Here is a 26,323-nt window from a genome sequence, read left to right on the forward strand (position 1 = left end):
CGGTGAATACAGGTTCCTGGGCACACACATGTCACAGGACCTCTCATGGGCTACCAACACCACTGCCCTCGTGAAGAAGGCTCAGCAGCGGCTCTATTTCCTGAGGAAAGTCCACCTCTCGAAAGAGCTGCTGCTGTCCTTCTACCGCTGCTCTGTGAGCATCCTCTGCCATGGCATCCTTGTGTGGTTCTGGAGCTGCACGAAAGCCGAGAGAAGGGCGCTACAGAGGGTAATAAAGACGGAACAGTCCATCACCAACACACAACTCCCCGCCCTCGAAGACATCTACAGGTCTCGTTGCCTACAACGGGCAAATAACATAATAAAAGACTCATCACATCCAGGAAACCACCACTTCACACTTTTGCCGTCTGGAAAGCGCTACAGATGCCTGAAGAGTCGCACATCAAGACTCCAGAACAGTTTTTATTCTTGTGCCATTAAAGAACTAAATAGCAGCCTCAAGAACAGATAGGCAACAATGGGTTGTGCAATGCGGGCAATATGCAATATCTCTTTTTTTTGTGGACTAATGTTCCCATATGCTTTTATATTAATATTTCATGATGTTTTTATAGGTTTTATATTTTGTATTTATTCTGTCTTGTGTGTGTTGTGTGGTATCACAGCGGGGAAGCAATGTGAATTTCGTTGGAATTCTTTTTTCAAATGACAATAAAGGCAATCTAATCTAATCTATTCACCACTGCTGCAGCATAGGACTTGCACTTCCTGTTCCCCACCATGTGATTACGCAAATCCTCTTAGGAAATGTAGTCAATTGTTCGTACTGTGCAAGTTCGGAAAGTTGGCATTAATGAAACTGCTGGGAGTGCAAGCATCAGCATTCCAAAAAGGTGTGACAATATGATGTGTAAGACGTGTCTGTACTACTTAAATCCTCTTCTTTCTGCAAGCATTCACACAAGGCTCGAATTCTCTGCAAACAACACATGGATAAGGTCTGGCTAAAGAATGGCTTTTAGGAATTCCAGAAATTTGCTAAAAAGCAAGATCCCTTTTGCAACCTTGTTCCTCCTCATCCAAACATTACAATGTGTGACGTTAGATGGTACAGTATTCTATCTTTTCGTTTTCACCTTTTTGTAATATTTTACATGTAGATCTTATATGTTCTGTGCATTATGTATATTACATAGTACACCTTGACTATGTAATTTACCATGTGTCAGTGTGTTACATGAGTTACAATGTTTTTGTAAATTTATTACAATATTGGTTGTGTAATAAAAGAACCTTTTTTGCTGATTAATATTATGTTTATTCTAGAGCTGCAACAATTAATCGATTAATCGAACAATAATCGATGATTAAATTAAATGTCAACTAATCGAATAATTGTTTTGAGTAGTTAGTCCAAATTCTCTAATTTCACCTTCTTAAATATGAATATTTCTGGTTTCTTTGTTCCTTTTTGCTAATGAGTAATGAATAATATTATCACAATAACACTGTATCTCTTTGGTTTGTGGACAAAACAAGACATTTGAGGACATTATCTTGTGGTTTGGGAAACACTGATTGACAGATTAATCGATAATGAAAATAATCGTTAGTTGCATCCCTAGTTTATTCTGCGAATAACTGTGATTGTCAATATAATATAAAATGAAGTCAACCTATTAAGAGTCTTTTGCTTCTCTTACAATCAGAACTGTTTACTGATCACAACAACAAACTTTCTTTGCAGATTCATCATTTTCTCTACAGGCCACAGGTTATTGTTTGGTTAAAGTACATAATTTTTGCCTTGATATTCGCTGGACAAGTGGTGACCGACTTATGGTTCCCTGGAAGGGCAATAAGTGCCTGGGAGTCCAGGGGAAGAGCGTTGGGAGTGAAATCAGCCTCTACGATTGTGACGAAAACAGTGAACTGCAAAAGTGGGAATGCAAGAATGAGACGGCGCTCGCTCTCAAAGGCCAAGAGCTTTACATTGAGCTCACAGCAGACAACACAGCAGTTCTCTCCAAAACAGTGGGACCTAATAACCACCTAACAATCTCAGGGTCATCTAGTGGTGCTTGCACAAGAACAAACAGAGGTATAGTAACTAACTCATAGTAATCTCTACAGAACTTTAAGTACAAAGCTATAACAGTGAAGACGAGAAATATACAGAAAAATAACAAAGATTTACAGTACATGACAGCGTCAGCTAGCAGGAAGTTACTAGTGTTTATGCATGAAATGTATTATACAATCTTCAGGTAAATCATTTGAGAAAAAGGTAACAGATTTATTTGAAATGTTTCCTTCCATATTTTCACACTTTGATCATAAGTTGTGAGGTGATGATGACGCACTCATTCCTCTAAAATGTTTAATGTTCAAAAATGTTGTATTACTAAAAAGTTAACTTAATATGCTAATAATAAAGATTATCCATTTTAATGTGTTGTCCTTGTTTGGGTCTTTCAGAACTTTATACCATTGGAGGAAATGCAAATGGTAGGATCTGCATGTTTCCCTACATGTACAAAGACAAGTGGTACAAAGACTGCACTACATTTGACACCCCAGACAAGCGTCTTTGGTGTGCCGTTGAAACTAAATTTGAACATGGTCTCTGGGGCTACTGCCCAGTTAACAGTGAGTATTGCCTGTGAACAATAAAGTTGTATTATACAACAGTGATAGTTTTCATTTTACACTTCTGTGAAGGTTTTCAGGATACTGAGCCCCCATACTGTGTAGCAGGGCAGGCATACATTTGCCACCTGAAGTTAGATAAGTGACATTCCTGAAATGCATTTCCCTGTACTTCACAGCCAAAGAAGGCTGGAACAGAGACATCACAACGGCAGCATATTACCAGTTCAACCTCCAGTCAGCTCTGACATGGCACCAGGCAGAGGCCAGCTGCAAACAGCAGAGTGCCTCCCTGCTCAGTATCACAGACCTCCACCAGAAGTCGTATGTCTCAGGTAAGGGAGCAGTGACTGTATTTTAAATGAATGTAATAGGGAAAGCATGAAGAATAGCTATGGGAGTGATCTATCCTGTAATATCTGAGGTCTACTTAAAAACAAACAAACATCAATTTCATTAAAATGACAGGTGTCATGTCATGATTATGACAGTGTCTTATAAACACATATTCAAGTAAAGTGTTGCCAAAAAGAGTTTTCTGTGTAATTTAATATATTTGTACTTTTAATGACAAAATTAAGGAATTAACACATTTCTGGTATAACAGTAAGGAAATAAGCCCTATTCATTACAGTAGATATCAACTTTTATTTTCCCTATTTTTTTTAATACACACTCGTAGCACTACTGGGACATCAGGGTAAACTTTGGATTGGAATGACCCTGGATCCAGAACATGGCTGGCAGTGGTCTAATGGGAAGCCGTACCGTTATTTGGATTGGGACTCAGGTAGGTTTTTCCTTCCACTTAAGCCCTTTTTATTTTTACTTTGATAATGCTGTAACTCACATCTTTATTCTGTTCCATCTGTTTTTCTACCTTATGCACACCACGTTGTTTTCTAGTTAACAAATTTATATTGAATTGAATAAAATGATGACTCCTTGACAGTTTCAAGGAAAGGATTTTTTCAACAAGACAACGACAACACACAAAGGGCCCTAGTCTCGTAGACCGAGCGAAGTCTAAGTGCAGCGCAGCTTCGCCACGCCAACGGGCCGTGGACCAGGTCCTTTTCGCAAGATTGGTGGGCCGCGCAGTCAGACTTAGACCAGCGTAAACCCTCCCCTCGTCCCTCCCACCGGCGCAAACGGCAAAGAGGGAGGAGAGAGGGCGGGAGGGAGACAGGAGGAGGAGAGAAAGGCGTGGAGTGGGTTTGACACAGCCGAGTCAGATCTTCACCAATCAAATGAGCTCCTCTCCTCACCTTTAACTGCGCGGCGGGTGATGCGCGCTGCAAGTTTGTCATTTTATACTTGGACATTGTCGGAGGAAACAGCGACGCCAGAGGCCGAACCTCTCCCCGGAGGAAACAGCTGTGCGGTCCGGAGGTCCGAGCTCAGAGTGACCAATAATGAGTTTACTAATATACTTAACCAGGATTGATCTGATACACTGAGAACCGGTGCTCAGTGTAAGAAACAACAACTAATAAACTAATAAAGAAACTCACAGTTATTCAAACCCTGTGTAAGCAAGATGAAGGTGTAGCCTACACTAATCACAACATAAACAAACACCATGCGGAATGAAATCAGCGTAAAGGACGCGCTCTCTCTCTCTCTCTCTCTCTGTCCGTCTCTTTTTTTCTGTGATAGAGAGTACTGTAGTAGGCTATATACTGACTATCTGATACCGAGGCTGTGGTGGACTAAGAGAGATGATGATTTCTGTTTTGTTTTTCATTACGGCTGCGTGATGCGGTCGCTCGCTCTAATGAATTAATAAGTAAATAAATAAATAAAGCGATCATCACAAGGGCAGAGTGGTATCTCAACACGGCAGCGACATGCAGTCATCCACCCTCAGTCCTGCTTGGGACATCCACAGCTGCTTTTCAGTGCCAGTTCGTCCCTGCTGTGTTAATTCAGGTGGAGTTTCCTTTACGCGCCGACAGCCTTTGATCTCTGCTTTGATCTGACGTCAGATGTGACGGGACAATCTATATAGATATAAATTCACTGTTGATTCCATTAGTTGCATTAAATAGTGGTTATTGTGGATATTTATTGCATTGAAATGTGTCTGGAACTGTGGAGATCTGCCTGTGAGGTCTTGGTGACGTGTGTGCACTGCAGGTCAGTCAGTCAAACTTCCACTGCACCTGCTGCGCTCCGCCCTGCGCTGAGAGTAGACCTGGTTGGAGGTGGCGAGCTTTCAGCGCAACCTCGGCGAGACATTTTCGCACAAAACTTCCACTGCACCAAGCTGAATCTGTGACGCCTCCCCCTGCTGCGCGGCCACGCCTATCTCAGCGCAGCGCGATCTGCCAATCTTCCAATCTGACTTTGCGCTAGGCTGCGCTGGTCGAAACTTGCATTAGACCAGCTGCGCTACCTTGCGCCACCTGCGCTGCGCCAGCAAACTAGGGCCCAAAGTGTCAATAAAGAAGAAAAATGTTGGGCTTGCCCTCTGACTTGAGCCTGAATATATCTTCTGCTTTTTAAGTATTTTAAAACAGCAGATATAGCAGTAAAAGCCCTAGAATCATCTGTAAAGGTTGGAAAAACATTTCTCAACAGATTCCAGCAAGACTAGTCTCATCCATGGCCAGGATGGAGGAGGATCATACTGTCATCAAAGTGAAAGGCCTCCATTAAAATATAATCAATATAAAAGAGCAGAATCTCACAAATATGACTGAATGAAATGAATTACCAAAAACTAAATTGTATCAAAATATACCGTAAAATTACTTACAGTTTTAGTTGCAGTGACTCAGTTTTTTTCATTCTTTTGTTTCTATTTTTCCTTTCTCTAATTCTTTTTGTGGTTTTGCCTGTTGCCTATGTTGATATACCAGTAACTTTGCTTTGTATCTTGCAATTCTTATTAATGCCTGCAAGTTCATTATTTAATGTCATTATATGAGTCATAATATACAATTCTTTGTCCAATTTGTTGAAATAGTACAGATGAAGTAGTGGAATCTGTGCCGTCAAGTCAAGCTCAACCATCTCCATGTCTTGTTTTAGGACACCCACATCCAAATCCAGGACAAAACTGTGCAATTCTGGATAGTGCTGTACAGTACTCCTGGCAAAGTTCAGTGTGCACAAAGAAACTGGGCTACATCTGCTACAGTGCTGGAGCTGTGGCTCCTCCTGTTCAAAGTAAATACCTGTTCTGCTCTGTATATCACTATTGTGTCCTCAGTTGATTTTAATGTCATCTGTCACTCACGCCTTGAATTCACATCTACTTTTTCCTGAGCAGCTGAGGAAGGATTTTGTGCAAGCCCTTGGATTCCCTACAATGGTCACTGCTTCCACCTTAATCGCACCCAGAAAACATGGTCTGATGCTCAGAAAATGTGCCGCAAGGAAGGAGGGGACTTAGTCAGCATCCGCAATGTGGAGGACCAGAGTTTTGTTATCTCTCAACTTGGATATGGTATGTGAAGACAATAGAAAATAATGCAGTTTGAAACAAGTCTTTACAACAAACAACACACCTCTGATCTCTGGTGCCACCCTGAGGCAAAACATTATATAACCTAATTGTTATTTACACATTTACTAGTGACTGGTTCAGCTACTGGACTGCTGTATGTTGGGCTGACACAGATCCTGATGGTTTTTGTATATCAAAATGACAACATATATCAACATGCATGACCTTTGCTGTATGCATGTACCTCTGCTCTTTCTATTTTAGTCCTCCAGCATCATATGGTTCATATTTTTGCACTACAACATACCGGTAGTCAACCATGATTTTTTTCTTTTGTAGAGTAGTGAAACTTACAAAAGTACTTGTGAATGTTACACACAGACCTATGGCCAAGCAGTGGTGACCTACAACAGACACACAGTCAGTGAGCAAATACCTCACACCAAATGAACACAGATGATTGACTGAGATTAATGTTTTTCTGTCCTCGTCTGCAGCGTCCACTGATGAGCTTTGGATTGGGCTGAATGACAAGAGGACAGAAGGGCTGTTTGACTGGAGTGACCACTCTACTGTCAGCTTCACCAGCTGGGTGTTTGGAAGACCGAGTGTGTTCACATATCAAGAAGACTGTGTTCTCATCAAGGGAGAGGTAAAGTGCATCATGTGGGTAATACCCACTGGGTATATGGTGCATAAACTTGAGAAGTTGAGACGTTTGTATCTATGAGTAATCCCTTACTTCCCTGCATTCTGTGCCCAACTATGTGGCAACTTTGTGGGCCAGGCCCTTTCCTCTTTCAACACGATTAAAAGGCCATGGAATCAGCTGAATGTGCCAAACATAAGTCAAGTGTGAGGACCTCACCCAGTGTTGTGGACGAATAGGAATCAACTCTAGCAGCCAGGCCGCAAAATCGAGAATCTTGCTTCAAGAAAACCATACAACATTATTTTACCAATGCTTTGGGAACAAGATACTTAACACAAAAATCACAAAAATGTGTGACAGTTGGGTCTGCACATTTCTGGCCAAATAACCTACTGTTCACGTTTATTTCCTGGATAATACATTGGAACAAATTGCACACTATAAGCTTTCTGTTTGATGCAATTCAGTACACTGTGGTTTGCCTGAGTATCAGTGTTCAGTTTCCACACAGATTAACATTTTATGATATGTTTCCACTTGCAGAATGGGAACTGGGCTGACCATGCGTGTGAGGAGAAACATGGCTTCATTTGTATGAAGGCAGGTGACTCTGAACGTTCTGGAGATGAAGTGGAGCAGAATGCAGGCTGCAAACCTGTGCGTGAGCTTTCCTTCTCCTAATGTATGAAAATATGTCTGTCTCTGGTTTAAGTGCTTGAATACATGTGCTTCTTGGCTTTGTTAAAGTTTTGAGTGGTACTGCACTAATGAATGATGCAATACACTGGGCTGAAGTTTTTATTCAATTTCAAAATGTATATTGACAAACAGTAAAGTTTTTTTTTGCAATATATCTATTGATATCAATAAGCAACCATCTCTAATCCCTTAAGATACAGCACAATATGCTGTTTAACTTGCTACACCATAATGATGAAATGTACTAACATATGACAACAAACTAATTACATTTTCCCAAATTATTTTCCAAAAATCCAGGGTTGGAAAAGGTACGGCTCCTATTGCTACTTTGTGGGGACAGCAACAAAGACGTTTGATGAAGCAAAAGACGACTGCAAGAGTTCAAATTCCTACTTGGCAGATGTTTCAACTGGGTAAGAACTTTTGTTTCGACTGCACGAGGATACTAGATTTTGGCGGTTCAGATGTAACTGCACATCATTCACCAATATGAGAAATTTGCCATCTTATTTGTGTTCCAGGGTGGACAATGCATTTCTAGTCAGCTTGGTAGGGATGAGACCGGAGAAATACTTCTGGTTAGGGCTCTCAAACCAGAAAAACATTGATGAATTTGTGTGGACCAACACAGACACGGTGAGGTTTACTCACTGGAATGCTCTGATGCCAGGTACAGGGAAAAAAGTATTTCCACTACAAGACATGTTCAGAAGTGGCTTCACCAATGACAATTTGTTTCTTCCCTTGACAACATAAGGTCACCAGCAGGGCTGTGTTGCCATGACAACAGGTTTTTTTGCTGGTCTCTGGGATGTGCTGTCTTGCACCAATAAGGAGAAGTACATTTGCAAACACCTGGCAGAGGGGGCAGTCATAACCCCCGTCCCACCAACGGTTCCTCAACTAAACTGTGCAGAGGGCTGGACTCCAAAAGCATCAGGAAGCATCTGCTTTAAGGTAGGATCCAATGCAGCTTAACATTCACCTGATTTACTTCATCCTAACAAACGACAAACATAACACAAAATTTCAACATTGTCACTGATCATTATCACTATGGTGGTACTAATGCTGCTAAATTGGGAGAGTACCAAATAGGGATGCAAATTATCGATTCATTCATTAACTGTTAGGTGATGGACGTTATCGATCAATTAACGACTAACTGATAAGCAGCGATTTTCCTGAGAACCCTAACTTAAGCTGAACATTCCTTATAAAGGGCTCTACACTGTTAGTTTACTTTAGGAGCACAGCACAATGAAAAAGGTTAAGTAACACGTTATTTAACCTTTAAATAATGTTGAGGGTCCAATGTGACCCATTTTTACATTTGAGAACAGTAAAAACACCCTTGAAACATTTTTCCTCTGACTTTAAATTGACTTCCAATCTGACCAATCATGGGCCATACATTTAAATATTTAAACTTTTTTGTTTTGTTTTTTAAATCAACAGACACAAGCCGTAACTATACATACAGATGAAATGGTCTTTCCTGCCACTACACTATGATGATATTACTACAGTACTTAAATCACAGTAGCATAAACTGATTTGTTGAACTCCGCCTGATGTAAACATTAATAAAACTCAGTAACCAATCACACAGGCAGTTCCATATTGTCCCTGTGTGATGTTCAGGGGCAGGTCAAGAAAGTCTGAGGCCAGAGAGCTTTGAGGTTGAGGTTTATAATAATGAAATGCACCGTGAGACTGTGACAGGTCTGTACGTCTCTTGACCACATGTCTGTTGTGGCTGTTCAGCTGCTTTTTTTTTATTTTAATTTAGCTCCGGTAGCGACCCGGTTGAAATACAGGAGGACACGTTGTACCGGCGCGGATGCTGTGTATTTATCAAAGCTTGGTCACCGTGCTGAGGCACCGGGTCGGTTTGAGCTGCGTTCATGAAGTTATAGGCTATATTAAAACTCTGCGTTTTAGCAATCGTACATGCTTGAGGCCTGTAAACAACAGGTAACAGTGTTGTTGTCTCTTTTCACCTCCCATCTCCCTTGTGTGATCAGTGCATTGTGCACACGTTTAAACAGAGATCCCGCTACATTATGTCGGCTTTGCTATTTTACATTTCACAGAAAAACTCCAATTGAAAAGGATCGAATAACTGCAATTCATTTAATTTAATCGATTAATTGTTTACATCCCTAGTACCAAACCTTCAGTCACAGATGGATTTCTTGCCTTGTGTTTCAGATTTTTAGATACAAATCTTCGAACAAGAGAACCTGGTATGAGGCCAGAGATTACTGCAGGGCCATTGGAGGGGACCTGCTCAGCATCCACAGTGCTGCTGAGCTTAAACTACCAGGATGGAGGTACCTGATGACCTGCTCTCTTAAAAGAGACTGTTCTCATTCTTCCCAGATAGCCTACTCTAAATTCATTCAGGTTGTCAAAATAAATATAAGGTCACAAGTATGGTCATGTTCATGAATGGAATGGAAAATTAAATTCAAAGGGTTAAAAATAATTATAAAACTGGCTGCAGCAAAATGTCAAAGGTCGGTTATTGTACAGGAAAGCACTTAAACTGAACTTCAACTGACAATTATGAATTGTATTTCTTACACTGGTTTCATATTAAATCATTATGTTTGTCAATATTAGCCATGGGACAGTCTGGATTGGACTCCGTGCTCCTGATCCAGGCACTGGTTACGTATGGAGCGATGGATCCCCTGTGAGTCTCCTCTTGTTACTGTGGTTGAATTACGCAGGTACAGTTTATGTGTCTTCCATACATTGTCATGACATTTATCATTTTCTTTTGTTTACAGGTAAATTTTCAACACTGGGAAGATGGAGAACCAAACAATAAAAATAATGTTGAATCATGCGTTGAATTCGATACGTATGGGTGGCGTGGTTCTGGGTCTTGGAATGATGTGCAGTGTGAGAAGTGCCTTGGATGGATTTGTCAGATCCGTGCAGGTAAAGTCTGGTTCTGGTCATTAAGTTACATAAGGTATACACAATCACCCCAAATGCTCAAAATCTTATCTCCTGTTTGTGTCCTTACAGGAGAGACTCTAAAGCCACCTCCAGACCCTGTTGCTCCTGGTGCGTGAGCTACTGTATAGATGTATGAAACCTGACTGAGGAATCCTGTATTGTTACATTTTAAGCATTTTTGATATCTAAAACATAACTGCTCTGTGCTCCTTTTTTGGCCCATCCATAGGGATGGGAATCGAGAACTGGTTCCAGTTGAGAACCGGCTCAAATTAGTTCAATCCATCGATATCATTTGCCTTTATGTTTAACGATTCCTTTATCTATGCCGTGCTCATCAAAACAATGACGTCACGCTCGTGCGAGAGGCGATCGGCGCAAGCGACACTATCACCGTTTCCCATTAATAACAAAACACACCCGGCACTCTCACGATGCATGTCGTCATACGGGATTGACTGGCCCACCCGCCTTTGACTTTTTGCATTGCACATTAGCTGCATGCCTTTAAATTTAACCTGCTATGAGACTCCAAGCTGAAAACTGAAAAAATTAAAAAATAACACGTACTGTATACTGAAGTTTTATAATGTATTTCTAACATGTTTACAGTCTACAACAGGACCTCAGACGGATGGCTAGAATGGCATGGGAATCAGTATTATGTTAATACTCCTTCCTCATCCATGGAAAACGCTCGTTCCTTCTGCAAACAAAGGCATGGGGACTTGGTGACTATCAACAGTGAAGCCGAAAGTCTCTTTTTATGGCAACAGGTGAGCAGTGACACATTTACCGCTAGGAGTGGGGGAAATTTCCGATTCTTAGATGCATCACGATTCGACGTGGATGAATCTGAATCAATACACAAACGTCCAAATTTCGATTATTTAAATCTGTTAAAGCGGAAGTAAGCAGGATTTCTCCCGTGGCTCTGCTACATTTTTATTATTAATTAAAAAGCTCCGGAATAATTGTGATCGTTAACTACATGACTTGTAACTTGTTACAAGTGAGAACGGAGGCTCTCTGCCTTCCACCTGGCGTCTCACAGCTGAAAACCAACCTTGCAACATCAGTGTAGTACCTGGCCGCCACCCCGGTGTCCCAGCTCTCGTCTCTGCGCATCGCAACACAAACATGCTCCGTAACCCGTAATCTTTTGTTCATGACGGTTGAGACGACACACGCGCCGTAACATCGTATGTGTTATATAACGTTTTCCACTGCTCCATTTATTGATTTTTCGCCGGCTTCGTTGTAAACAGATGCACATGGGAGAGAGGAGCGTAACCAAAACAGCGGAAAAGCAGGCAGGCGCATGGACAGGTCGCGCATAAACGGTAAATGGGCTATATTGCGTTAATTGTAGAATGCGGAAAATCACGTATAATAAGCGGACTTGGCAACTCGCTCCCTCAGTATTTTGGCGGCTATGTTGTTCTGCTGGGTATTCGCGAATACCCGGAAGATGTCGTAGTATGGTCCCGCCCACAACTCAGTGGAATATGATTGGCTAAGACACCTGTCAATCTCAAATTCATGCCCACATTGACTTGCATTACACGGGCCTTCGGTCACAGCCACCGAAGGTCCTGCAGGGGGAGTTGATGATTTACTGCCCAGATACCGTTGGAAGAAAAATTGTGATTGGTCCATTTCCCGTTCCATTATATTAAAGCAGATATCAGCTTCACGGCCGTTTCGGCTAATGCTGCGTTCAAGGCAGGCTTTTGAAACCGTAAGTTACAGCTTCAAGTCACAACTACGACTTGGTAGCGTTCCAGGTAACCCGTAGCTCGTGTTTTTACCATCCTGTTGTCTGTGAAAGTTCCCTATAACGGCCACTCGTAACTTCCGACCCGTGAACTCGTACCAGATCGAACTGGTATGACTTCACAGGAAGGAAAAACACAAAGTACGAGTTTCTTTGAACGCACCATGAGTTAGCAGCCCCCGCCCTTGTCAGGCATCAATTGGTCCTCGTGCTACGTCACCACATTCACGCGCATCCCTTGGCTGCACACACAGCCCTTCATGCCGTTCTCTCTCCTCATTGGATAACACTTGTATCCCACAAGGAAAATTTTCTCCTCGGGTTACAGCAGAGCAGAGTGACGGAGAGACTCGTGTTTAGGCTGAAATACTTCATGTAAGTGATTGCTGACGGAAAATAGGACTATTTAGGACTTATATTAACAAAAACATTCCACTGATATCTGCTTTAACCCATTGTTTCCCAAGAAATATTAGTCCAACTTTATAACAATGATCTAGAAAATATTACTTGTGTGTTACTCACTGTATAAAATTAATAAATAAAATAAAATAAAATAAAATAAAATAAAATAAAATAAAATAAAATAAATAAATATATAGTAGTACAAAAATTATTTCAATATTTTTTCTTGGGCCTTCACTGAATACCTTGAAGGCCCAGAGGGTTCCCCTCTGCCGTATACCGTGGTAAAATGTGGAGGAAGTTTGACGGTATCAAAATTTGGATACCGCCCAAGCCTACTCTACGATTATTAGGCTGCGACTCGTCTGGGACGACAAAATCGTGCAGTGTAAGTCCGCCTTTACACACTTTTACACATGTATTGTTTCCTGCTTCATGATGTTTTATCACCTGTATTGCACTATGGATATGAATAAAAAAAAAATAAAAAAAACTACATAAACAACAGAAACTATGACTTACTCTCTGTTTGCAGATGTACGGTGTCGGTGACAGTGGGTCTTACTGGATAGGCCTGACTTTAGATCTCGATGGAACATATCAGTGAGTACCAAACACAGTCAAATTTATTACATGCATCTCAATTTATCGTTGAATTATTGTTATTGTTGAACTTCTGTTTTCTGGATCTGAGAAAAGTATGTTCTCAATCTGCTCCACATTTAAAGAATCAGTGGCTCAAAGGTAAAACTGCAAGTTGCACTATTTCCACAATCACCCTTTACTCCCTTTACTGAATTGAATCAGTATGTCATTATGCTATAATATTTTTGTAGTTGTTTCTTACAAAATTACAGTTTTGCTTGTTACTTAAAGGTGGGTGGATGGTTCTCAAGTGGTATTTCAAAAGTGGGAAGTAGGTCAGCCTGATTTCAGAAACTTCGATGAGAACTGTGCTGCCATGCAAGAATTGAATGGTGAGTGAATTACAATATAATCTACTTTACATCCAAATGATATATTTAACATAATTTCAGATTTCAGTACCGAGTTACTTAGTGACAATTATAATTGCTCAGCCTCTCATTTGTCAAAAACACAAGAAGATAAAAAAAAAATTACATGCAGATGCTATTCCTATTAATTCCCTACACTTACTGTACAGTAAGCATCCTGATTCAAACAATTAAAGAAATATTCTAGAAAGAGAAAAGAAAATCAAAAAATGGGTTTGATTCTGTGAATGTTGATCATGTACGTTGATTTTTATATCTTGCGTTGGTTCACAGGCTTCTGGCATGATTATAATTGTGGGTATAGTCACCGGTTTATTTGCAAACGTAGTGGATCCCCTCCAGCTAACACCACTGTAGCACCCACAGTGCCTCCTAAAGGTGGCTGCCCAGCTAACTGGAAAACATTTAACTCCAAGGTCAGAGGTGATTTTTTAACCATACAAATTACTTTTTAGGATACAAGAATAACACCAACGCAAATACAGTATTTTAATCTTTTAAAAAGGGTACAACTTGTAATGCTCTTTAGAGATATCACATTAGTTGTTTCGTCATGTTGAATTTAGATATATAGGCTGTGTTTAAAAATACAATGTTTGAGTAGATGTATTTGGTAGATTTGCAACACCTTAAATATACAAATTTCCATTTTTAGTGTTACCTCATTGTTAAAGAACAGAAATTAACATGGGATGGAGCGAGGAATCAATGCAAAGAAATGGGTGGAAACTTGGCCTCTATTTTCTCAAGACATGAGCAAGGTTTGTTTCACATAATTTTTTTTCTTAGACTCACAAATTTCTTCAAGCCCTCAACTTTTACTCAGATTTTTTGGTAAATTGACCATATTCACAGCGTTAACATCTTTCATTATGTCACCACTTGGGGTGGGTACGTTAGCTGGCACCTTCATAATATAAATATTTTTTTAACCGGCTTTAGCTGCAACTGTTAACGGTAACGTGAATGTTGATATGACACCCTTGCTAATGTAATGTAAGATAGAAAAGCAGTAAAACTAGATAGTCAACGCACACCAGAGATACAAGCTTGTATTTTTAGCCGATATCAGATGTTGTGATGAACACTGGAACGTTAAATAGCTCAACAGTTGTTATGTGACGGCGTTGAGTCTTCCCACCCCAAGTGATGATGTTTAGCAAAGATGGTGACGCTGTGAATATGGCTAATTGAGCATCTGCATTGTGACTGAGACACAATGGTAGATAGTTAAGAGGCTCATGTTTCAATAATTAGTTTATCACTGAACTGTTTTATTGGGAAGAATGTAAAACATTCCAATGACTAATGATTATACTACTGTATATAAATCTCAATCTACAAATCTAAAGCTCTGCTACAAACTCTACAAGTGCTGTTCACTAAACAAGATTAACCTGGTTTGAATAAGCCAAACCCAACATCGCTATTGACTGCCAGATCTCTGTTCTTTCTTGTGAGGCCAACTGTGTCTGTTACTAGTTTCTGTTATCTAGTTTATAATAGACAGAGATGTTATGAAGACAGATCCACCTCACTGAGATACCATAGTGTGTTTAATTGGAGGGAAATAAACCCTCATGCGAAAAAATCTTTGTTCAAATTTTCAGTATTTTTGGTGAATCAGATGGCTGATGCACCTACTCCTGATCTGTGGATTGGTCTTCATGACTTATATGACGATGGAATTTACTGGACTGATGGGCGACAGGCGTCATATTCCAACTTGGATCTTAGTGTAAGTGGACACAGTCTGAAATGTGTTTGAAAATGTGAAGAAGTAGATTGTGCAGCACTCCTGATAATTCATGTTTGCGTGTGTGTGTGCGTGTAGAAATGTAACCAATGTTTGTTATCTGAATTTTAGACACGCTGCTTTAATGTACTATTTAAAGGTTGGGTCTGGAGTTTTGTGCCCAAAAATAAACGCTCAACTTATACAAATAAAATCCTTCTTAATCATCACCTATGGGCTTCTAGTCCTGTGTGGTGGTGACTGTGTCTGCAGTGCCCCCTCCCCCTGCCTGTATTTTGGTCTTTTGCTTTGTTTTGTTGTGCACAGGAATGTTTCTGGGTGGAGAGTGGGACAGTTGGTGTTTGGATTAGCTCATCAGAAGATATTAAAGACAGCAAAAATGTTGCCCATTTAAAATCAATGTTTAAAAAGAACATACTTGAAAAGTACAAACTTGAAAATGCTGAGAACAACAGAGGTTTGGGGAAATACCTTGGTGTCTGTAGATGAGGATGGATATTGGTTGTGTAATGTAGGAAACTAAAAATGTATTTCTGGCAACGAAAATTGAGATTTCAACCTGTTTTGTTTTTGAGTTTTGTAGGTTTATGGATAGTTATAGGATTGTCGGTGGGGGACATATTGTGTACGATGTACAGTATATGTATGTATGTATGTATGTATGTATGTATGTATGTATGCATGTATGCATGTATGTATGCATGTATGTGGCTTTCTCATTAGACTGTTTATGGTTTTGTAATGAAATGGGAAACAAGGGTTCGGCAGCTATAAGCTTTGCTTCAGCCGAAACCCTTTTCAACCAGCTATATTTTGTTATTACCTTGAATTTTGTAAAAAAAAAAAAAAAAAAAAACATGCTGTGATCAAAATAAACAAACTTAAAGGAAAAGTTCACCAAAAAATGAAATTCAGTCATTAGTGACTCACCCTCATTCTGATGAATACTCGGGAGTACGAACCGCCCTCCCAGGTCTCCAGATGCACAACTACTATTCGTCAGCATGAGGGTGAGTCACTAATGACTTTAATTTTTTTGGAGAACTATTCCTTGAAGAGATTTGGGTAAAGTTCAAATTAATTTATGTACACATTTGTGCACTATGCTTGAAGTGCAAAATCAACTGATTACTATGACAACTTAAGTGCATTAGTTTTTAATCTCTGTGTTTACATTGCAGAATAGATATCATAAACCAGTGGTAAGAAACTGCTTATTTTTTCATTACTTGCAAAATTACACTAAACCTTTTGCATTTTAGTTATTTGTTTTCTCTGGGTTTACTTAACAGGATATATATGATGATGATTTGAGACTAACGGTAAGAAGTTAAACGGCTGAAGGCAACTCTGCTTCTTTTTACACTTTTTACACTCTTTCTACACTCGTTTCCCCTTCCCTGCCCCCCAGACTCTGTATCTGCACTCGCTAACCAATGCTCTGCTCACTCACACAGTCTCAAAGTAAAGATGATCATGCCTCTCAACCATGTTAAACTGCATTAGTTAGCTACTACCTGCATTCAGCGGGATGAAGCAGCAGTACATCTAATATCTGCCTACAGTACCATCTCCTATGTGTTCGCGTTTCTGCAGTTTGAGCAGAGTAAAAAGCTAAATATTCATCAACAACCTCACTCTTTTATTGCTCTGACTAACAGTAACTACGGCCGGAGTTCACGTCAGTCGGGTGATCTGCAAGTTACTGTTACTCAGTGGTAGCTTAACTGGCAACCCGGAGGCTGAAATGCCACTGACGCTGTGATTTGGAGAGAGTGCTGGGTGGCGCCACATGCCAAAATATAAATTCAAAACATAAACATGATTTGTAATTTTTTAATGCGAATATTCTTGCTGTACTACTGTTGTCATTCAGATCAGTATGTTACATTAAAGCAGAAGTACTGTAAGCGATCCGGTCATTTTGGCTAACTTCGTTAGTTAGCAGCCCCCGCCCTCGTCATGGATCTATTGGTCCTTGTCCCTACGTCACCACATTCAGGCGCATCCCATGGCTGCACACACAGCCCTTCATGCCGTTCTCTCTCCTCATTGGATAAAGGTTGTAGGATACAAGGAAGTATACACAACGTTTTCTCCTCGGCTTACAGCAGAGCAGAGTGACTGACAGACCCGTGTTTCGGACCAAACACTCTATGTAAGTGATTGCCGTCGGAAGATAACTATTTAACTCATTGAGTGCCAACCACGTAATTTCTCGTTTTTCGTTCCCATGCGTTGAGTGCCAACAACGTAATTTTACGTTTTTTGCTTTTTTTTTAAATTATGAAAATAGACACTTTAATACACATTATATGTAAATTTGGGGACTCTACGACGAGGAGAACTGAAATAGATGACGATCAAAGTCACATGACAGCTCATGATGTGGAAGTTTTTATCATAACTCGGCTTCTGCAAACGAGTTCTGCATGCAGATGCAGCGCAGATGCAGCGCAGCTGCTCTGCTTTCACCCGCGCTGCTGCTCCAGCTGCTCGAGCTGCTCGGAGCAGAAACAGGAAGCTCTCAGCCGACAGTCCACCCGGTCTTCAGCTGGAGCAACACCGTGTCCTCCCCAAAGTCCTCCCGCGGTAAAATCTGATGGTCTCTGGGCCAAAGCAGACCGGCATCACCGACCCGTACCACAGAAGGACCGCGACCACCGGCGGGACCGGTCTTCCCGAGCCGCGGTGGCCGACAGACCCTCACGTTCCGCGGGGAGAAGCTGTGACACGGCACGGTGCGTCTGTGTTATTGTTGTTTAGTGGCGCCCCCCCCCGCCCCCGCTGGTGGTTTTGTGAATAGAACAACCATTGTTGTATATATTTATCTTATACGAGCCCTTTGATCCAGAAATGCGAGTGTGAGAAGAGCGACAGACACAAACAGCGCACCTTTCATAAAAGACGCTCTATCTCCTTTTCTAGAAAAAAAGGAGGGATTTTGGTGAAACCCAGCCATGTTTAGCTTGACTTTTCTCAGGAACGGAGGCACGTAGAAACAAACGGTTTGTGGCCACTTGAAGCATTAATTTAAACCTTTCAATTGAGCCACAGTATGTGTTGGTGGCAATAATATAGAATACACTGTGGCTCTACATAAAAAGTCAAAAATGGTCTAAATTGCCGGTACACTTGACTAAAACTTTGGAAAGGAGCGCGGCACTCAATGAGTTAAGACGTATATTAACACAAATATTCCGCTTACTTCTGCTTAAACATTATTCATGAGTCTCTGCGACATATTAGGATATTTTACGACTGTTTGCTTTAAATTTCTTACATATAGTCCTTTCAACTTCTGCGATCAGACTTTTTTTTTTCTTTAGACAAAATAATACTAATAATAATTACAGAAGTTGTGACTGAGGACCCTACAGCGTGGCAATACAATTGCATGAATGATACAAGTACAGCACATGCATTGCAGTGTTTCCCACATATTCATTCATTCGTGGCGGCCCGCCACAAAAGAATTACGTCCGCCATGAATAGATTTTTCTTTTTCTTTTCTTTTTTCTGGCAATGCAATCTCGTTCCGTTCATTCATCTCTGCATAGCGCTGTTCCTTATTTGGCATTCTCACACACACACACAGAAGCGCGCATGCATGACAGCAGTGCGCAGGAAACTTGTACGGCCCGATCGAACCCCCCCCCCCCCTTCATAGGACATACCTGAGCAGTATTATGATGCTGTTTTATCTCCTGGACCCAAACAATCTCTTTACCCACTGTTTTCTCTCCACTCCCCAGGACAACAAATGCGTTGTAATCAGTACCAACCTTGACCTTGATATTGGAAAATGGACATTTCAACACTGCAATGACACCAATGGTTTTGTCTGTCTTCGAAATCTCAGTGAGTTCATCTATGATGTGCCTCTGTATCTGCAACCAACAAAATGCACTTATGGTTACAGTCTGTGCCGTTACTGCTAGTTTCTCTCTTCCTCCCCCTAAATATATGTACCTATAATCTATCTAAGACGATGTATACAAATGATTGACAATCATCATGTACAATACATGTAGCTTCAGGGTAACATTTTCTAATTGTATACAGCAGCAGTTGTTAATTTGCAGAGAGATTTTTCAGTGTTCAATTCAATATTTTGCAGTGATTGTTTTAATTTCCCCCCGAAACAGATCCATCTCTCCCAGACTCCCCTCAACCAACAGTTACTACTGACTATGTCACACGACTGAATGACTCTATCAAGGTTGTTACTCAACCAATGACCTGGAATGAAGCCAATAAGCACTGTGAAGATGATGGTGCCAAACTGGCTAGTCTGCGAAATGAGTGGGCACAGGTCTATGTTGAACTGATGGCTCGGAATCTGAACACTTCTTTCTGGATTGGACTGAACAGAAATATGGTAAAGTCATGACAATGACAAATAACACAGCTAAAGCAGGTTTTTTGAACCACTGTTCACTTACTGAGGGGTATCATGAAAAGACATTTGTCAGGGTTTTCCATTGCTTTGCATGTCATCATTGGTCTGATTGGTTTGAGGACAATCCAATTGCGTACAGAGGCATTTTGATCTATGTCCATTGGTCATGCCTCTTGGAAGTTGGAGGTGAATACACCTTATCCAGACCCTTACTCAATCTCAAATGAGAATGAGATGTGGCCTGGCGTTAGCCGGGCTAGACAGCTATTGCAGTAGTGAAAAAATCTTGCCCTCACTGGTGATAAATAGTTTTCAAATACTGATCTTCTGATAGCACTGAACAAATTGGTTATAACAAGGAGCAGGAATGTCATGTGAGATGTGGTATGCACCCTCACCATTCAAGATTAATAGCAAGCCATTCATACCTTTTCAGTAAAACCTGATAATATCAACCTGATAGTTTCCCTACAGGAAAACCATAGAAAACAGGGTCATCTTAATCACCTCAGAAGAAAGGATTCCTATAATTAAGCTAACTTCACTGTGATCAATCCCTCACTTTCAGACCGGTGGTTATTTCATATATACTGATGGCTGGCGAATGAGACTTTCTTTCTGGGGTCCAAATGAACCAAGCACGGACAGACCTTGTGTCTATGTGGACGTGGATGCAAAATGGAAGACTGCTAACTGCGATCAGACCATCAGCAGTGTTTGTATGAAGTCAACAGGTATGGCCAATAACTATCTTTAAAGGTTGAATATGGAGAATTACCAGAATACCGCCATCTATTGATCAAGATAGGCAACAACAGTAACAGAAAAATAACCCTAACCCTAATTCCTGCAGTTGTAGTCAGACCGTTGCTAAGTAAAACACACTTGCTAGGTACGCCAAGGAGAACTATGCAGGATATTTACCTTATGTTTCATTTTTACCTTCATTAGCTTCAGACTAATTGTGATGTTAGATAAATGACTTGTAGCTTGTTACAGGGAGAGTGGAGGCTCCTTCCACACTGTGGCTGGAAACCAAACCTGCATGATCAGAGCCTCGGACCAGGTGTCACAGCTCTCGTCTCGGTGGGGGAAAAGAAGCTAAGCTTGTCTCAGTGGCACCACGAGTCCATGACACAAACGCCCTGTAAACCATAATCTCTTGTTTATGACAGCTATACAAATACACGCATCGTAACATGTGATAATCCATCGATCGATTAAAAAGGCTTTGTTGAAAACAACGACCGTGAGGAGGCTCAGGAAAACAGCAGAAAAGTGAGCCACAATGTCGGCTACTGGCAGGTACGATGTAAACAGAAATAATAATAATAATAATAATAATGATAATAATAATAAATTGTATTTATAGAGCGCTTTTCACCTGAAGAACAAGTCTCAAAGCGCTTACAATAAAAATTTGAAATAAAATAGAAAATAAAAATAAAATTAAATCATTGTCGAATCTGTCAAAAAAATTTAAATAATTAATTCAGACTAAATATAATTTCATATACTTTCATTCTGCACCCCTCTAAACACCCCGTGGGTGTATTATTTTTGAAAAAATATAGCTTTTAATAAAGATTCTCCATATTCAACCTTTAATGAGCATGTTTAAACTTGAATCATATTAGTCTTTAAATATTAGGATACATCCTCTTATGTCTGGAACACCTTTTTAACATCAGATCATTTTAAAGGTAGAGTCTGGAGTTTTGTCCGTTGCAGTTTGTAAACAAATTATTCACACTGGGCTCCTCCTCTCGGGCTCAACTGTGTAGCCTCCTGCACCTGACAGCAGCAGTTGACACAGAGACAGAGAGAGAGAGAAAGAAGGGCGAGTGCACAGCGCAGTAAAAGCTAAACTATATACGGCCTGATCAGTGCGTCAACTTCAACAGATCTCTGACTCAAATGACGTTAAATCTTAATAAACAACATGGAATTATGGGGATTTGTTCTGTAAATGAATATATACATATTATTATTTTATTTTAAACATTTTTAAAACGTTTTTTTTTTATGAGAGGTACCGGATCTGCCCAAATAAGTACCGGAACACAGAGAGGCCAAAATTAAGAGGTGCTGGATCTTGTTCTGGCAGGATCCGGCTCAAATTAACCCCTGGTTATGCCGTTGTGGTGAGCTGGGAAGCGGGTGTTAGCGGTCGATGCTAACCGCTACCGCTAGCCGAAGTTAGCATCGAGCTAGCTCACCTTGTAACCACAGACTGTATGTCACCAGTCGAGGCTTTAGTTGTCAGTGACGGTCGGGAATCGGTCCGCGGCTCCAGCGCTTCACTCAGACGGCATTTCTTTTTCTTCGCGGTCCTGACTGCTGCTGCTGAGAGAGAGAGAGAGAGAGAAAGAGAGAGAGAGCAGCATCAGAGACAGCAAGGCTGGAGAGAAAACAGACTCTCTCGCTCTCCACCGAGAAACTTCCACGTGCACAACAAAACAAAGCAGAAGACCAAAATGCAGGCAGGGGGAGGGGGCGCTGCTGCTGACAGCCACCACCACACAGGACTATGAAGACAGATTTCATTTGTATAAGTCTGATGTTTATTTTTGGGCACAAAACTCCAGACTCAACCTTTAAAAACACTTAAAAGTACAGAATTTTAATCAATTATTCCCTCTCTAATTCACAGATGTGCCACCAACTGAATCAAGTGATTATCCAGGAGTTTGCCCTAATGACCCAGATAAATTACACTTTACAGCCAGTCAATTTTTCTGGCTACCATTTAAGGGCAACTGTTACATATTTATCACAGACAGCACAGGGTGGCCAGGTGCAGCGGCTAACTGTGCAAGATATGGTAAGTGTTTTCTTGTGAAAGATATTTTTAGGTAATAAAATGTCTATACTGTAGCTTTCACTAAAGAGTACCATTTTGTTTTCTGAAGGTGGATCCCTACTCAGCATTGAGGATCCCTCAGAGCAAGAATTCATCCAAAACAATGCAATGACATATCAAGACAGCCAGTCCTCTTTCTGGATCGGCATGTATAAAACTCGCAAAGGTACTCTTTCTATTGACTGCTTAATATTCAGCTACAGGATAATACTATACACATGGCAAACCAATAGATTGAGATTGATTGAGATTGAGATTCAATAGGTTACAGTACAAACATCAGGATACTTCTGCGCAGTCAATAGGAATATTCAATAAGATAAATGAAAAAAACAAACAAAAATAATATACTAAATATAATCTGTTAACAAAAGAAACAGCACAAGAAAAAAACATCTATGTGTCTCCAGGGGTGTGGTTGTGGTTGGACAACACTGTTGTGGACTACACTAATTGGGGTCAAGGACAAGATGAACCTACTTCCAACGACTATGGAGCGATTAGTGCTTCAGATGGGACATGGATGGTGGGAGATCAGTGGTTCAGCAAACCATACATCTGCAAAACACCAAAAGGTATTAGCCTTTCATGGACTTATGATGTTGTCTATTCACAAAGCCATTTTTGTCTTAATGTTGTAGGTTCCCTGAAGTTAAATGAAACGTCACAATTCACCTTTGCAGTTGCACAATTAACATCACTATTTTAGAGGTTGTCACATTCAATGTGGATGCTGTGCTGACTCTACAAGGACATTGACAAACAAGCAGTTCTCACACCGAACATTTCCACCTTTTGCTCCCATCTGTAAAGTTGGAATACTGTGTACTTCATTCAATGACATTTTTTTTATTATTATTTTTTTTTAATTTGATCACATTTTCCTTCCTTTTATATAGTTTTACCAGAGCCATTACCATCAAAGAGTAAGTAACTAATTTAATTCTCTCAATATTGTGAATACAGTATATATTTTTCAACTGACTCTCACCTACTTTTTAAAACAGTCACAGTGGTTGGACCCAATCCTGATGGCAGAAGCCACAAAATGTTGATAGTTGTGCTGGTCTTTGCTGGGATTGCCATGGTGGCAGTGATTGCCTTTTTCCTCTCCAAGAAGTCTCGTCGTCACCTAACCATCCCTGGCAGAATAACCACCTTAGACAACCCACTGTTCTTCAGCAATGACCAGTCCCCACCTGATGTGGTTGACATTAGTGAAGAGGAAGAGGATGCAAAGAATGAGCCTGTTCCAACTCTGTGATTTAATTAAATCAGGCTGTTTCCTAATGGAAGCAGCCATTGGTCGGAAATTACAACCTGAGGCCGTTTGTGGTATGTCATCCTCTCTCTCCCCCTGACTTTCCTTTCTCACTCTCCACTGTCTATTAATAATTAACAGTAAAATATTCCAATTTTTAGTACAAAAATATAATCATTCAGAACAAGGGGCATTCATGATGTGTTCAAGCCACAAAAAAGATTAGAAAATTTAGACATTCTTGATCGCAAACAGAAACAAAACAGCTTCCTTTCTGTGAATATTGCACTATACTGTACTTTCCTCAGTCAAGTTCAAATAAAAGTAAAAGTAAAAATAAGAATTTCAAACAGCCAACTATGTCCTCTCCCTAGAAGCAGTGAAATTAAATATAGCCTACTTATCTTCTGTCTTTACACAGTATAATGAGTCACTGAAGTCACATTACGGTAACTTTAAATTCATAAACATAAGATACAAGGAGGAACACTACTTGAAATGATTAGCTATAGTATGGGATAACTGGTTGTTACACTGATGAGACCAATGTGGGTGTTAATAAAGAACAGAGAGACAAGCTACCACTAACAAAACATTAAAAATCTGTCTGGTTTATGTTCTGTATCTAATAAAGGCAACTACTTGAAAGGGTTCACTTCCTGTTTCACATCCACAGAGCTACAGTAGGAATGCAGTGTGTTTTAAGACGAAAAAGCCAAATGAACAAATATCAGCATTTACGCCAAGTTCTTGAATTAAAAAAAAGCCCTAAGTTCACATACACTACTCACAAAAAGTTAGGGATATTTGTCAAGAATATCCCTATAAAAAGTTCATGCTACAGTGATATTCTATCATGAAAGCAGGACTTTTAAGTAGAAGGATGCAATGGTCAAAATTTGAACATGGTGGAGAGGAGAGGGAGAGAGAAGAGGACTGTATACAAATTGTCATTGAACCAGAACATTAACCACTAAATCAGACGGTGCTTGTGATTTTTGTGGTTAATCACCTTGTTAGAAAACAGCATGTTATTCAAGTACTAAAACATTGAACAATTGGACATGTTCAAAAGTTTAGAGACGGTTAAATTCACCTGTAAATGTTGTAGTGGATTTTAGGTGCATTCTGAAACATCCCTAACTTTTTGTGAGTAGTGTATGTCAAACTCAAGGCCCGCCAGCCAAATCCAGCTGGCGATGTAATTATCTTTGGCCCGCAGGATAATATCTACAGTAGAGACAATTAGAGCTGGCCCGCCGGTATGTTGCACGTACCACTAATACACTACAAATCCCACAATGCACTTCCAGTGCGTTGGCACGTCTATTGCGGGGCCGTGAGCGCAAGTCCTTGCCCCAGCAGCCCCACTTGTTCATTAGCACCACAACCTGATCCTCTATTGTTGTTTGAGAGAACGATCAACAATGGGGTTTTTTCTTGCTGTTAAGAAACACACTCGCTACAGCTGTTTAGTGCAGCCAAACACGAGACTGAAGAGAGGAACAGCAGAGGCTCCTCTGACAGCCCCTCTGTGGAGCTGTTAGGTGAGCTACAGGTGAACCGGCTGGAGAGAGTAGCCGTCCTTTTTTTTTTCTTTTTTAAGCAGCGCTGTTGTTACAGATGAAGCACATGCAGATGTCCCTGTACGTTTGTCGTCTAAATGTCTGTCACTGGACTGCTGCAGAAGTGGCACAAACTGAAAGTCCTCCTGTGTAACTTATTGCTGCAAAATGACTGATATGACTGAAGGCACGTGAAAGTCTGCACGTGTGGGCAAGAACTAATAAAATAAAATATGATAGAACCAATTGGTCTGGTCAGTTCTTGCTATTGGTTAACAGTTAATCATGTGCATTCATAATTAGAAATTACTATGGAAAGCTGCAGAAAGAGCCATAAGAAATGAATGTAACTGATTTTTTTTTTAAATTTAATGATTAATATTGTTTTATATGCAATAACGTGCAGGCTTTGTTAGTATTGGGATCAATAAGTGCAATAAGGTCATTTAAATAAGTTCGGATAAACATTGAACCAGTCTGGCCCTCGACCAATTTTTTAAATTTTGGCCCACGGTGTATTTGGGTTTGACATCCCTGCCCTAGCTGTTTGTGTAAGTAAAAAGTTTTAAAAAGATGAAAAAACTCTGAGACTGACTTTCAACAACAACTCACACCACTCTTAAATCCTTTGTGAGTAATGCAGGAATAAAGTGTTCTGCTATAAAGACAGATCAATGAAACGGGATAACTTGTACAGCTTTTGTGTTCTTCATGCAAATGCTCCAATGCTTGGCTTTCAATCAGTTTCCCAACTATTCATTTTGCAGCTTTTCATGATATTTTTTTATAGTTAATGTTTACTGTTACTCTGTGATAACAAAGAAAAGAGAAAGTTTGTTTTACTATATGCAGTTCACATTTTGCAGACGAGATGCTTTTTTATT

The 26,323-nt window shown here is 40.3% G+C and overlaps 1 protein-coding gene across 3 annotated transcripts; it reads left to right on the forward strand.

The window, feature by feature from the left end:
* The first annotated feature begins 914 nt into the window (after positions 1–914).
* LOC311000389 (macrophage mannose receptor 1-like) lies at positions 915–26,323 on the forward strand. Of its 3 annotated transcripts, XM_083991087.1 has the most exons (32): positions 915–1,072; positions 1,712–2,065; positions 2,443–2,613; positions 2,793–2,948; positions 3,296–3,403; positions 5,650–5,787; positions 5,888–6,067; positions 6,565–6,719; positions 7,263–7,376; positions 7,719–7,834; positions 7,943–8,091; positions 8,179–8,378; positions 9,636–9,757; positions 10,050–10,122; positions 10,220–10,373; positions 10,464–10,502; positions 11,007–11,170; positions 13,112–13,179; positions 13,453–13,553; positions 13,866–14,008; positions 14,248–14,353; positions 15,203–15,330; positions 16,530–16,550; positions 16,641–16,670; positions 19,104–19,209; positions 19,497–19,729; positions 20,319–20,484; positions 22,404–22,574; positions 22,663–22,779; positions 23,024–23,188; positions 23,513–23,538; positions 23,617–26,323. In XM_083991087.1, the coding sequence occupies exons 1-32, from the start codon at positions 976–978 to the stop codon at positions 23,875–23,877; spliced, it is 4,332 nt and encodes a 1,443-aa protein (XP_083847213.1). In that variant the 5' UTR covers positions 915–975; the 3' UTR covers positions 23,878–26,323. The 3 variants fall into 3 exon arrangements, with proteins under 3 accessions (XP_083847213.1, XP_083847212.1, XP_083847211.1); XM_083991086.1 differs by lacking the exons at positions 915–1,072; positions 1,712–2,065; positions 2,443–2,613; positions 2,793–2,948 and having other exon boundaries at positions 3,300–3,403; positions 5,891–6,067; positions 23,513–23,539; positions 23,621–26,323; XM_083991085.1 differs by lacking the exons at positions 915–1,072; positions 1,712–2,065; positions 2,443–2,613; positions 2,793–2,948 and having other exon boundaries at positions 3,300–3,403; positions 5,891–6,067.

Source organism: Trachurus trachurus, assembly GCF_905171665.1.
Source record: "Trachurus trachurus genome assembly, chromosome: 17".
Classification (NCBI taxonomy): Eukaryota; Metazoa; Chordata; class Actinopteri; order Carangiformes; family Carangidae; genus Trachurus; species Trachurus trachurus.

Bases quoted from the DNA above. Each gene is read 5' to 3' on its own strand.
- LOC311000389 (XM_083991087.1), top strand. From the start codon at position 976: ATGGCTTTTAGGAATTCCAGAAATTTGCTAAAAAGCAAGATCCCTTTT. The intron at 10,374-10,463 runs GTAAAGTCTGGT...GTGTCCTTACAG, and splicing joins GATTTGTCAGATCCGTGCAG to GAGAGACTCTAAAGCCACCT. The intron at 22,780-23,023 runs GTACTCTTTCTA...ATGTGTCTCCAG, and splicing joins CATGTATAAAACTCGCAAAG to GGGTGTGGTTGTGGTTGGAC.